General features: G+C 31.4%; 1 protein-coding gene across 1 annotated transcript in view; it reads left to right on the top strand.

Moving 5' to 3' along the window:
• LOC105336833 (uncharacterized) overlaps positions 1-13448 on the top strand; it is a 120775-nt gene that overhangs the window by 19897 nt on the left and 87430 nt on the right. Inside the window, exons 7-20 of the mRNA XM_066071431.1 lie at positions 1009-1091; positions 1269-1327; positions 1453-1574; positions 1669-1759; positions 2136-2247; positions 2417-2591; positions 5407-5596; positions 6694-6902; positions 7060-7178; positions 7848-8074; positions 8310-8455; positions 9350-9526; positions 10454-10612; positions 11470-11612. Coding sequence (XP_065927503.1) covers positions 1009-1091; positions 1269-1327; positions 1453-1574; positions 1669-1759; positions 2136-2247; positions 2417-2591; positions 5407-5596; positions 6694-6902; positions 7060-7178; positions 7848-8074; positions 8310-8455; positions 9350-9526; positions 10454-10612; positions 11470-11612 — 2012 coding nt within the window. The remainder of the gene's footprint in view (positions 1-1008; positions 1092-1268; positions 1328-1452; positions 1575-1668; positions 1760-2135; positions 2248-2416; positions 2592-5406; positions 5597-6693; positions 6903-7059; positions 7179-7847; positions 8075-8309; positions 8456-9349; positions 9527-10453; positions 10613-11469; positions 11613-13448) is intronic.

The raw sequence follows: 13448 nt of genomic DNA, 5'->3' as shown, positions 1-13448 counted from the left end.
ATTTTTAAAACCAATCTGCATAAAATTTATGATATATACATTGTTTAATTGTTTAATTGTCCAAATCATTAAAACTATTTGATTGTTTTAATAACATTAAAATTGAATAAGAATGACACTTTAAAACATAGTGTTCCAAGAAGAATTGAGTGGTTTAAGATTTCATTAAATGTCAGATTGATTAATATCCTGAAATTTCTTATTTTAGATTAGTTGAGCTGAAAGCGAGCTTTTCTGGTCACTTTTTGTCCGATGTCTGTCTGTCTGTCTGTATATCCGTCGATCTGTAATATTTTTATTTTTTCCACTTCTTCTCAAGAACCACTAGACCCATTTCAACCACAGTTTGCTCAAAGCAAAATTGGGTAAAAGGGATTTATCTTTATTAAAATGAAGGGCAACGTCTTCATTCAAATGGAAAAAAAAAGAATAATTGAAAATATATTGGTATTTTTAAAAAAATTTCTGAAAAACCATTTGACCAGAAAGGCTGTAACTTGTGTGGAAGCATCCTCAGGTATTGTTGATTCAAATTTGCACAGATCATAATCCCCGAAGGTAGGATGGGGCCACAATGGGGAATGAATTTTTACAAAGGAGAATATACCGAAAAATCTTTAACAATCTTCTTAAAAAATAGATATTGGCCAGAAAAGCTGTAACTTGTGTGAAAAAATCCTTAGGCAGTGTATACCGAAGTTTTTGCAAATTGTGATTTTTAAGAAAACGGTCGTGGCACAATTGAGGGGTTGTTTAAGAGCTTTTTTAGAACGTAAATGCCTGATATGTAATATGGCCACAAAATCATCCTGTTACAAAAAGGGATCAATGTTTAACATAAAAAAAATCTGAAGAAAAATTTTAAAATTGTTTATACAGGATCTAATCTCCTACATTGCCCAGATATTTTGTATATGACCACATAAAGCTAAGGCTATTGTTGCTCAGGTATGCTGTGTAACAAATACATATTTTTGTTGCATGAAATATATATTTTTTTCAATTTAGACAATGGTATATCACGACTACCTTAGGACTATTCACAGTGTTCTTATAGAAGAGAATTTTACATCGCCCAAGACACCTCATGGGTAAACAAAGACATTTCATACATGTACATGATTATGATTGTTAAATAATTGGTTAAAGTCATGTGAATCAAATCTGATTTACCTATCATCAAGCCTTTCGGGCTTTATTGGATTTCATCACCTCCTACCGCATTTGATCACCTCATAATACTAAAAGATCAATATATTTTAAAATAGATTCAATCCTCTACATGGAATGAGAAAAGTGAAAGCTGTGAATGAATTTAGTACAACAGGTAAGTATTTTGATGCTCATAATTCAGAAGATTTAAGACGGTAAAGTTTATTTTGATCCAACATTTGTTAAATAAGTATTGTTAGCTTTTAGTTTTTTCTAACATAATATTCTGTTTAATAACAGAATATCCAAGTATGTCATACACCAGTCGGGGTAAACTGACCTTTATATCGAGACACGAGCACAAAAAAGAATGGTTGAAGCCAACTGAGCACTTAATGAAAGCACCTATTCAAATTGGCAAAGTAAGATTACATGTACAAATATCTAAATCTAACAAGATTGCAATTTTGTTTTTAAATTAGTAATAACTATTTATTTTTTTTTACTTTTTCAAAGGTGAAACATATTCCTAAACACCTCAATTTTACAGAAATTAGAAAAAACATTGCAACTAATCTTACTTGCATAGAAAACCAACCAGAACAAGGTAAACCAACATAGTTTGTGAATTTGACATCTTTTAATACCATACCCAATGTTATTGTCGATGTAAACTTATAAATGTGTTTGCCCTCTAAAATCGTTTTATAAATGCCGTTTTCGTGCAAAAATGAAACCAAATATATGAGCCACAGTTATCAGTGTTGATATTGTTCAGTAAGTTATCATGAATATATTTTATCAAAGTATGTTTAAATTTTATTTGTAAGGTCACTGTAAATTAGGGAAATTTACATGATCGTTCAAAATTCACCTTGTACGCAGTTTTTATGCGATATTTGAATCCATCGTAGATGTGATCGCTAATATTACCACCCCTGCCCTTGTATATTTTTTTAAATGGAGAAAGCTTATAACAATAGGTTCTCCTGGCACTGCAGTATGTTTTCTAAACATCGTAAATCAACTGAAGAAACTGCCAGATAAAGAGGTTGAAAGACTTGCTCATTTCTACTTCGATATCTTACAGACTACGTAAGTTTGAACAGTACAGTTTCATTTAGCCTGCAGCTTAATATGTAAAAAGCTATTTTATAACCTCCGAGGTTGTAACATAAATACTGAAATATTAGCATTTGCATGTTTTACGCATTACATTTAAAGTGTTATGAATAATTATACATGAAATTAATAAATATTTCAGGACCGACAAGTATAAAAAGGCAAAAGAAAATATGGTTGATGCCTTTGGAGCAATGAGTACAGATTTGTCTGAGAGAATATTAGCTGAAAAGATTATGTTAAGTTCTTCTCCTGATGCTAATCTTGTCAAAAGGATTTTGACTCATGTTGCAACAAACGATAAAATCCCATCTGAGGTAAGATTTGTTAGTAACAAGAAGTAAAATAATAACATTTATTTTACTTTGTTCTCTCTAATCCCTATACAAAAATAAAATTAGGTAGATATTATGAAAATATGACATTTTCGAATCTGATTCAGGTGATTATTCAAATTGAAATCGATGGCAAAGTACCTATTAACAATGAATTTAAAGAATGAAAACAAAAGTTATGAATTCAAGTCATTTGGTGCATCGGGTTTCCCCCCGAGACAGTTAGATTTGCTTTTTGTTTCATGCGATTTTAGTTTGTTGTTTCGATAGCCAATATACAGTATATAACAGACGAAGTTACTGATAAAAAAATTAAAAGAAAAAAATTGGGCGGAACAAAGTAAAGATATGTTCATATTAATTACACGTGATATGGTATTTTCTTTCACGGTTCTATATCATTTCAACTCTACATACATACTGTATTCTAAAAAGAGTCTTTTAATTCGTCAAGCTAACTCGAAAATGGCTGATCTTTTTAAAACACAATTTTCTATATGCTTAAAAGAAATGTAAGTAAATGGATTGAACTATACAACCCATTGTCAAAAGAAAAATACTTATTTAGCTCACCTGATCTGAAAGTTCAAGTGAGCTATTCTGATCACATTTTGGTCTGTCGGTCGTCTACCCGTCTGTCTGTCTGTCCGTCTGCAAACTTTTCACATTTTCAATATCTCCTCATGAACCACTTAGCCAGTGTCAACCAAACTTAGCACAAAACATTTTTAGTCTAAGGGGATTCAAAGTTGTGAAAATTAAGGACCACACCCTTTTACAAGGGTGATAATTACGAATTATGAAAATTTTTCAAAAATCTTCTTCTCAAGAACTATAAGGCCAGGAAAGCTGAAACTTGTGTAGGAGCATCCTCAGGTAGTGTATATTCAAAGTTGTGAAAATCATGACTCCCGGGGTAGGGTGAGGCCACAATGGGGGGGGGGGGGTTGAATTTTAACATAGGAATATATAGAGTAAATCTTTAAAAATCTTCTTCTCAAGAACCATTTGGCCAGGAAAGCCGAAACATGTGTGGTAGCATCCTTAGGCAGTGTAAATTCAAAGTTGTGAAAATCATGACCTCCGGGGGTAGGATGGGGCTACAATGGGGGTTGAATTTTAACCTAGGAATATATAGAGTAAATATTTAAAAGTCTACTTCTCAAGAAACATAAGGCCAGAAAAGCTGAAACTTGTGTGGTAGCATCCTTAGATAGTGTATATTCAAAGTTGTGAAAATCATGCCCCTTGAGGGTAGGGTGGGGCCACAATGAGGTGTCAACTTATTACATATGGATATATAGAGTAAATCTTAAAAACATTACTTCTCAGAAACCATTAGGCCAGGAGATGTTAAACTTGTGTAAAAGCATCCTCGAATAGTGTAGAATTAAAGTTGTGAAAATTATGACCCTCGGAGATGAGGCGGGGCCACAATGGGGGGGGGGCGAATTTTTACATAGGAATATTTAAAGTAAATCTTTAAAATTCCTCTTCTCAAAAACTATTTGGCCAGGAAAGCTGAAACTTGTGTGGAAGCATTGTCAGGTAGTCAACATTTAAGTTTATTCAAACCATGATCTCTGAGGGTAGGATGGGGTCACAGCGGGGGGGGGGGGACAATATTTTTCATAGGAATATATATAAATATCGTTAAATCTTTTTCCAAAAAAAACATTTGCCTGGAAAAGCTGTAACTTTAGTGAAAGCAACTTCAGATTTGTTCGATTTAAATCTTTCGGAGTAAGGTTTGGCCATATTGGGGATCCAGCTGTACAAAAGAATTCGCCAAACTAAAATGTTATCATATATGCTTTTACTTATATGCAAGCATTTTTACATATTGCTGATTCTTTAAAATTGTTTAACCATTGGCCTCTGGACGATTATTGGGCCTTACAAGGGGTTTAGATTTTGGTGTAGGTTTATATCCCGTATATAAACAATTCTTTAGTATCTTTTTGAGAACTGCAATGCTGAATGTGATATGACTATAAAATCTATAACTATAAAGATAATTTTTTATATAGGATCTACATCCTATCCTGAACGCATCGTTCAGATATTTTGTTATATGACACCATGAAGCTAATCTTATCAAGTCCATTGTGCTCAGGTGAGCGATGTGGCCCATGGACCTCTTGTCTTTTTTATCGCTGCATCTACTTGTAGTTCTGCAGTCTTAAAGTTTGCTTAAAGTTGTTGAAGAAAGTGAACTCTGCACGAGAATCAACATTCATCACCAAATTATTAAGACCAAAAAACTAAAAAAAAATTTTGTAAACATCTCAATATTATTATTCACTAGTGTGAAGAAAAATGTTAATTAACAGAAAGAAACTTTGGACAACAAGACATATATGCCACATGTCATACGTCATTAATAAACTGACTTCCTCAAAATGAAAGTTTCATTATCTAATAATCTGTAAGTCCGTGTTAGCGGATTATGTTAAGAAATTTAGAACTAGATAAAGGATTGTGTAAATTTCAATCATGCTAGTTTCTTAATGAATTACAATAAATATTTTTTAAAGAAATACAGGCGACAACTGTGTTGATGTAAATATATATCAATGTGTGTATCAAATAGTCTAATAATACATACGAAATATGAAGGGTGACAATGTACGAACATATTTTTCTTCAAAGAGATCACACCAGTAAAAAAAATTGTATTTGAGAGAAAAAGATTTTACCTTTCCACCTTGTCTCAAAGTATGTTATTTAACAATCTAAACGTAAGAAATATATTTACAAATGTTTAATATCTTAAAAGATGTCTATGTATTTTTAGGTAATGATGAAAGCATTAGAAGATGCAGTTTTTCACCAAGAAAAATATCCTGCAGCATTTTACGCCAAAGATACTCACAGTCGATGTATGCTTGCACTTGGAGCTGTCAGTCACAAGCTGATGAAAGAAGGGAAAGCAGAAAAAGCCAGAAAAATTATTAATAAAATACATGCAAATCTAGGATTACATGGTCAGTTAATAATTCACATTAATTCATTTTATGTCTGAAGTTATTTTGATTAGCGTTTTTAATGAAATATTGAGTTTGTATCTCTTAAAATTAAGTCGTAAGAGCTCATGATAATGTTTTATAAAAATTAGTTTGTGAAGTTTATTTTTTTTTATCTTGTATTTCCTTGTATAGACTAGAAATATGTGGGTTTAGTATGTATCATACATGTATATGCATTGCACCTGCAATATAAAAGATGCGTCATTGGTGTTAAACTAATTATAATGTTGAACTTATAAACTTGCAAAATCATTGACGGGGTAAGGTTTCGTAATATTTTGACAAATGTATGTTTCGAAGAAACGAAAACACTGAAAAAATATAATCTTTCACAATTTTTTCTTACATGTGTGTAAATATAGCAAAAAAGGGTGAAGTATTGAGCTGTTCGTTTTGAGTTCGAACAAATATGGGGCTTTTCAGTTCTTACATATTTAGGGGGCTTATGACGAATTTGTGGTATTATTCGATCAGTTTAAATTAGGTCATTAATTAATTTTCAAGTATATATAGATTCAGCAACAACTACAGGGAAAATGCATTATGCATCAATGTCTCCGAGGCTACTTGTCGTTCGGTACTTATTCATTCATGAGAAGTACCACATGTCATTAAGAGTTATGTGATTAGTGCTCTATGTTAACAATGACTCTAGTGATTTAACTTCTGTTGTAAACATCGTATATCATAAGGGGTATATTAGCAGGATGTTGCATATGGGGCCTTTGTATTTATTTAGAAAAAAACCTGACTACTTCATGTCCTCAGGGTTAACTTTGAAAAATAATTAATTTAAATCTTGACCAATCACTTATGGTTTTTCTCTAGAAGCAAACAATCTATTATGTATCGATTGTCCATTGTAACCAATACATTGTAAATTGGTATAACCTTTTAACCTGATATTTTTAAACTGTTCATCTTTATGAAATGTAGACAATAATGATATGTTTAACTCATATGAAAGAATATATTTACAAAAAAGTACGTGATATCATTTAACTTTGTAATATTTACTAACACGACTTTTTATGTTTTCATCCTTTTTATTTTAGACCCATGGGAATATAGAGTAAAAAGAGCTGCAATGACGACTAGGGAAAAAGAGGAATATGATCTTAATAAAGTTATTTTACTGGAAACGTTGGGGAATGCCAGACTAGACGAATCTTATGACTTCATTCTTTCTCATATCAACAGCACAAACTCGCCATGGATAAAAAGAGCGGGATGTCATGCTCTTCGGCATTTTGACCATGAACATGTAATTAAATTACACATATGCACATTTTTTTAATTTGTTTAACGTGAAAAAGATCATAAATAAACAACTGTTGATTACTTAATGTTAGTAATTTATATACTTTAAGTTATTAATGAGTGAATATGACTTATCTATTTAATATCAAATGCAAACACAGGCTGCAAACACCTTACTGTATGCAGCTCTGTATGATGAGGACCAGTCTGTAAGATATGAAGCCTCTCTCCTGTACATGGCACACCCCAAAGGGAAGATGATTGCCCCTATGAATGTTAGGTAACATACTGCTTACATCACACTAATTTTTGTTTTTTACAGTTGTGAATTTATCATAACCTTGAAACAGTAATTTCTGACACCAAACACGGGCAGTTTCGCATTGTCATTCTGCTGTAGTCGTTAATGTTGTTAAATGTACATTCTTTTAAATCTGCCTCGCTTCTAAAACTAAAAAGGGCGACTTGAATTTATGATGTCAATGCACTATGATTCAATGCACTGGGGCTTGTGCAGGATCAAACGTAAAACGGTTTAAAAACTGCAAATTAATACATTCATGTTGTGAAGGCAGTGCTATACATGCCGTAAAGTGAATATGCACTGATCTCTAACTTCATGTTAAAAACACTGAACTCATTTACAACCTAATACATTTATATATAGCTCTTTTGGTGGCATAGCTCGGTATTGCGTCAATAATTTACCATTCATGCACACACCTGTGCATGCAAGATAAATGAAACTCTGCATTGATGGCAGAAATATGGTACAAAAGGGCCTTTGACTTCGAATAGCAAATAAAATAGAATTACAAACTGCTTTGACCGAAAAACAGACAAAACCTCTTTTTAACAAATACAAATTATTTCTCGGGCCTTGTTTTAGAGTGGGCAGTCTTTGTTATGAATACACCTTTTTCCATATACTTCCAAATGACTTTTAAAGGGAGACAACTGTGTTCGACAACTATACAATGATGGAATACCCATACGATAATGGTGTAGATGTAATAGGTTTAACTTCAAGTCACCAGAGATCTCGTAGAAGTGTTTGGGATGGACTAAAATTTAGACTTGAAGCTCCAAGCGTTGATTGGAGAAAGCATATTGGAACAACAGACATAGGAGCGTCTTTTGGAGTTATTATGATGAACCTTTTAGATTTAGCAATTGGTAAATATAACACCAACTGGTTAAATGATAAGAATTACTTCTTACATTAACTAACCAACTAGTCACACAAAATTCCAAATAGAAAATATATATATATATATATATATATATATATATATATATATATATATATATATATATATATATATATATATATATATGATGGCTGTTGAATCTAAACACTACACATGTTCTTGTTAACATTCTTTGTAAATTTATCACTTTTTTATTTTAGCTCCAACGCAAGGTCATCTGAAAGTACGAGTACATGATGAAGCTTATGCTAGAGTCCATGTTGGGATACTTGGTGTTAATTTTGACTTCTTTGTTGCTAGAGTTTGCTTCAAAGGTGGAACTGAATACAACATCAATATTTTACAGGTAGCGTTGGTTGGTTACGTTTTCTAAACCTTTCTGCCACTCTCTTCCAGAAAAGGATACCATTTAAAATATTTTTTTTACATTTTTTTCCACATTTTAAAATCAATTTCTAAAATCTAAATAAATGTTTTCTCATTGATTATATCTGCAATTTATAATTATAAATGCCTGTATGCGGACAAATATACTTTTAATTTGCAGATAATAAACATTATTTAACATGCGCAGCTTTTCCTATAGGGAAAGCCTCTGTTGAAATGCTGAATTTGAAGCAATCTGATAGGCTTAAATATTGCGTTATATTTGTTTTGTCGGTCCACAAAATGTACAGTCTGTGTCTTGACGAATTTTCCTCCCGCCTTCTTTTTCATAATATGTTCTTTAAGAGTGCTGCATAATAACCCACCACCCATTTTTTTACAACATTTTTCTTTAGGATTGTTGCATTATGTGTTCTGCATAAAGCTAGGAGCTAGTCAATTTTATGATATCCATGGTTCAAAGTGCTTGCCATAGGCCTATTCCCCCACATTCTACCATCAGTTTGTATTATAAATAATTTACTTAGGTGTTTTGATGCATAGTTTACCTTGTATAGCATTCTGTTTTACATATTGTACATGATAGTTTTAACATGTGTTTTTTTTAAGTTTACAGTATTTTGATTTTTGTTCTACTCAAATTCCTGGTATGACTATACATGATGTACATTAAAGTTTATATGTTTTGATCAGGATATAATGATATTCTGAACAATAAAATTTTCAATGCGTTTGTGCAAACGCACAATGAAAAATAAACTAAATAGAACAATATTCTCCTTATTCATGATTTTGGCGAATTTAAACACAATTTGCGTATCTTACTCTACATGTATACATCATAATTTTTCAGGGTAACGAGATGAAAAAGATTATTGATATGGCCAGTAATTTCTCTAAAAAGTTGAAAGAAATCGTGGAGGGTATTATAGCAGGTGTCGACCTTTTCAGAAGACTTATAAGTGGAAATATCAGTTTGAAAAAGATTGTCGACGATTTAGTTATGGCAGTGACTTCAATCCCACAAAAGGTTAGTCCATTTAGAACTTTCGTCAAATGAACAAGTGTCATTCAGTCACTTTGAAGTCGGGAATGGTGACTGAATGACAGATGTATAAAATTCCGCGCCGTTTGGTTATCTCTCAGGTAAGTTTCAACCGACTACATGGATATTGTTTATCCTGTGTTTAAATTAGATTCTACTATAATGAACTGAGATTTTTATAGTTCCCTACCGGTTTTCACCAGAGGTGACTATAGCTTTCCTCTGCGTCCGTCAGTCCATCTGTCCGTCAGTCCGTCCGTCCGTCCGTCCGTCTGTCTGTCACACTTCAGTTTTCCACACTTTTTTTCTTTATGCGTTTGAGGAATAATATGAAATTTGTTGAACAGCTTCAAAATGTCAAACTACAGATCAAGTTTACAGTTTTGTAGCGTCTGATTGACATATTTTCGAGAAAATTAATTTTTTATATTCCAATTTTTTAATGTTCGGGTTCGATATTCTGGATAACAGTGCATTGTTTTCACAATTTCCACAAACCGGTAGGGGACATGTATTGCTTATGCAATACTCTCAGAATGCTTGTTATTTATAAAGCATACATGTTTTACATGTACGACATCAGGTAAAGTTTTTTGATCACCTATTCTTCGTCGTTTATCATGTTATGAATAAATGCATGTGTGTTATCCTTTATAAGATTTGCTCCTTTTTTCGAAACTATCGAATTTGACACTAATATGTTTACATTAGAAGGATGAACATAATATATGTGTAGGTGAATTAAACCCTTCTAAAAAACAAAAATATATCAATGGTTCGCAAACGTAAGCATGTTACATATTTTGTATAAATTAGCAGAAAAAAATATGAGATATTTCGTGTCTTCAATTCATGTATCTTTTGACATGAAATTTAGCAAATGAACACTATAATGTACATGTATTTATGCAGGTATCAAACTTGGTGGAAAAAGCGTCTCAAGCATTGGCTGTAATAGGACAGTATGATCCCGAAGATTTGCCTCCTGAGTTCAAAGCAACCATAAACTTTGTCCATAAAGTTTCCAAACTGTTTAGTGACATAAAAGTGGATGTAATGGGGTTTGTCAATGTAAGAGAATAATTGTATGAATCTTTTTGTTTTAGTAAGATTTTTTAAAGACACTTTAATTATATATTGTTTCTGATAACAAAGGTTTATTTTTTATCGAAGTTTAGTGCATTTACCGGAATATTTTGCATGCAGGGTATTAAATGTGTTGATTCGCATAGATTTTTGTCTCCGCATTGCATCCTGGGAAAAACTGTCAAATTACAAAAATCATTGTCTGGGGAATATGAAAATCAAACAATCAAATTAAAATGAAATCATGTAGGATCAAAACAGATATCATAGTTTGATTAAAGAAAAGATAGGAAGACTTTCAAAACCACTAAGAAAAGGGATTTGCGAAAGTTTACATAATATTGTAGAATATAACTTTAGAGGGAGACATTACAAGATGGATTTATTTTAATCTAAGGAGACAAATACTAAAGAAATAGTAGGACCTTAAAAACTAATTTTCTTACTTGAAATAAAAGGAGTTGCTTTTGTCCAAATAAATATACCTTCTTTCGTTTAGGTTAAAAAAAATAGTGCCATTTTTTCCATTCTCGACCGTAGACAAACTTGATTACAGTTTGACCATTTCAATTTTAAATATATCAATGCTAGTATTAACGATCTATAACTCTTTTGTTTAAAGCAATAATCATCAAGAACATCATGTTGTGCAGCTAAAACATTTATAACCGTACCGATTCTATTTATTAATATGTGTGGTTTAATCGTTATTTATACGTGTTCCTTCGGAAATTTAAGGAAACGGTAATCGATCGATCACTTTGTGGTTTTTTATGAAATGAACCTATAATCATGTATATTTGATTGTATGTTATTATCTATTTTTTTTAATTTATTTACAGGCGGTTGAGCAGTCCATTAATGTTGTGATACCTCATCAAGTGAACGCAATATATGAGAGTATTAAAGATATTATCAATGGGTTTTCAAAGATTTTGAAAAATCCCAAAGAAGCCCTTGGAAATATCGGGAAAGGGGTGTTCACGTATGAAACTGATTTTGTATTCATAGGTTCTTCTATGCTTGGTTATGGTAAAATGCAACCTAGCTAAATTTAAATTTGAAACAGAATATTTTAGAAAAAGTTTAATATCTTTAAATGTCTGTCGTTTTATTGATCTATGATTATAATTCATAATCAGTCATCGTTCGTCAATTTTTATCTTACAACTATCATGATCGTTTGCATGTACTTATGATTATAATTTAGAAAAAGTTTTACATAAGAAATTGATAATGATATTATGAACACAATTATGGCGATCAACAGTTCAGAAGTTTAATTCTACATGTATAATGTGATATTATAAATGTTAAACTGTTCAGACCTAAAATATTAGGGCTAATTGGCCTTTATAAATATACCAGGCTTGGGGACGAATTACATTGTAAAGTAATACATTGCATTTCCATTATTTCATGAATTTGTGCATTAAATTATCATTACCATTACTTGATTTTTTTTTAAAGTAATGCATTACATTACCATTGCATGAGTAATAATGCATTACCATTACCATTACTTTGTGAAAAGTCAAAATATGTTTAAAAAAAGGAAAGCTAAATAAAAAGTTTTTGCTATTGTTTCAAATATAGAACTCTCTTTAACATATCTTCAGGTTCCTGTTCAGTATCAAGTTCAAATTTAATGACTTAATTTACAAGATTTATTCTCTTTTTGCTCAAAATATAATCATTATATGGCATTATGAACAACATATCACATACGTAAATTGATATTTATAGACTTTGACATGGTACAATGTCAGGTATAAAATAAAGACACAGAAGTACATGCATAACAGAACACAAGCTATGGAATAACGTTGCGGTTATTTAAAGCTAAATAGAGATATTTATTTAGATTACATATACCTTTGAAATTTTTGACGTTTAATTGTATTAATTTATAAACAGATGGTTTTCCCAGTAATATTTCTTAATATATTTTAATTGGCTTACTTTATACTGCGCGTGAGGTCACTTTAAGACGAAAGATTGTTGTTGCACTATATGATCATCGAAGTTTCAGCGGGTTTATCTTTTAACTTCATCCTGTCAGGTTTGAAAATCTTCCCAGCTAAATTAAATACACGTTCTATAGAAGCAGTCGAAGATTGGACTGAAAGATTGGTTGGCAATCTTTATCTTAGGATATATTGAGTGGAAAAATACATGAATCTTGTAGTTTCTTTAAGTCCAAACTACATGTACTTAATACACAACAGAGAGAGAGAGAGAGAGAGAGAGAGAGAGAGAGAGAGAGAGAGAGAGAGTAAAATTATTTTCAAATGGCTTATAAAATTGAAATTGATTTTGATTTCATCATGGATGGCCAGTGTATTTATATTGTTTTAAGGGTGCATGTCTGTCCTCTATTCTATTGGAACATAGCCAAAGGAAGGGGATTGGGGTGTTTAGCACTTCTGAAAAAAATAGATTGTTTCGATACTTAGATTATCCTGGGGGCATAGTGTGTTGTTGATATTCTTTATTGAAGTGCAAACTAATTGGAGAAAATTTTCAAAGTGATTTCAAACTCTTAATAAAAACACCCTTAAAATGTAAAAAAAAATTGTTTTGTTATATATTATTATTAACAATTTAAAAATGATTTTTTTTTTGTATCTTTTTTAATAATACAACTAAAGCTTTTTTTTCAAGAATTATTTCTTCTCTCTTTAAAATAATTTTAATTAAATACAATTTCAGTTATTCATTTATTCATCACATTTTGTTAAAAGTAAACATAAGCATAGTAATGCAAAGTAATGCCATGTAATGTCAGCATTACACTAGATTTTGGAAATTAATGCATTAT

Source organism: Magallana gigas, chromosome 9, assembly GCF_963853765.1.
Source record: "Magallana gigas chromosome 9, xbMagGiga1.1, whole genome shotgun sequence".
Taxonomy (NCBI): Eukaryota; Metazoa; Mollusca; class Bivalvia; order Ostreida; family Ostreidae; genus Magallana; species Magallana gigas.
Note: the sequence above shows the minus strand (reverse complement) of the source record. Positions and strands in the feature narration are given on the sequence as shown.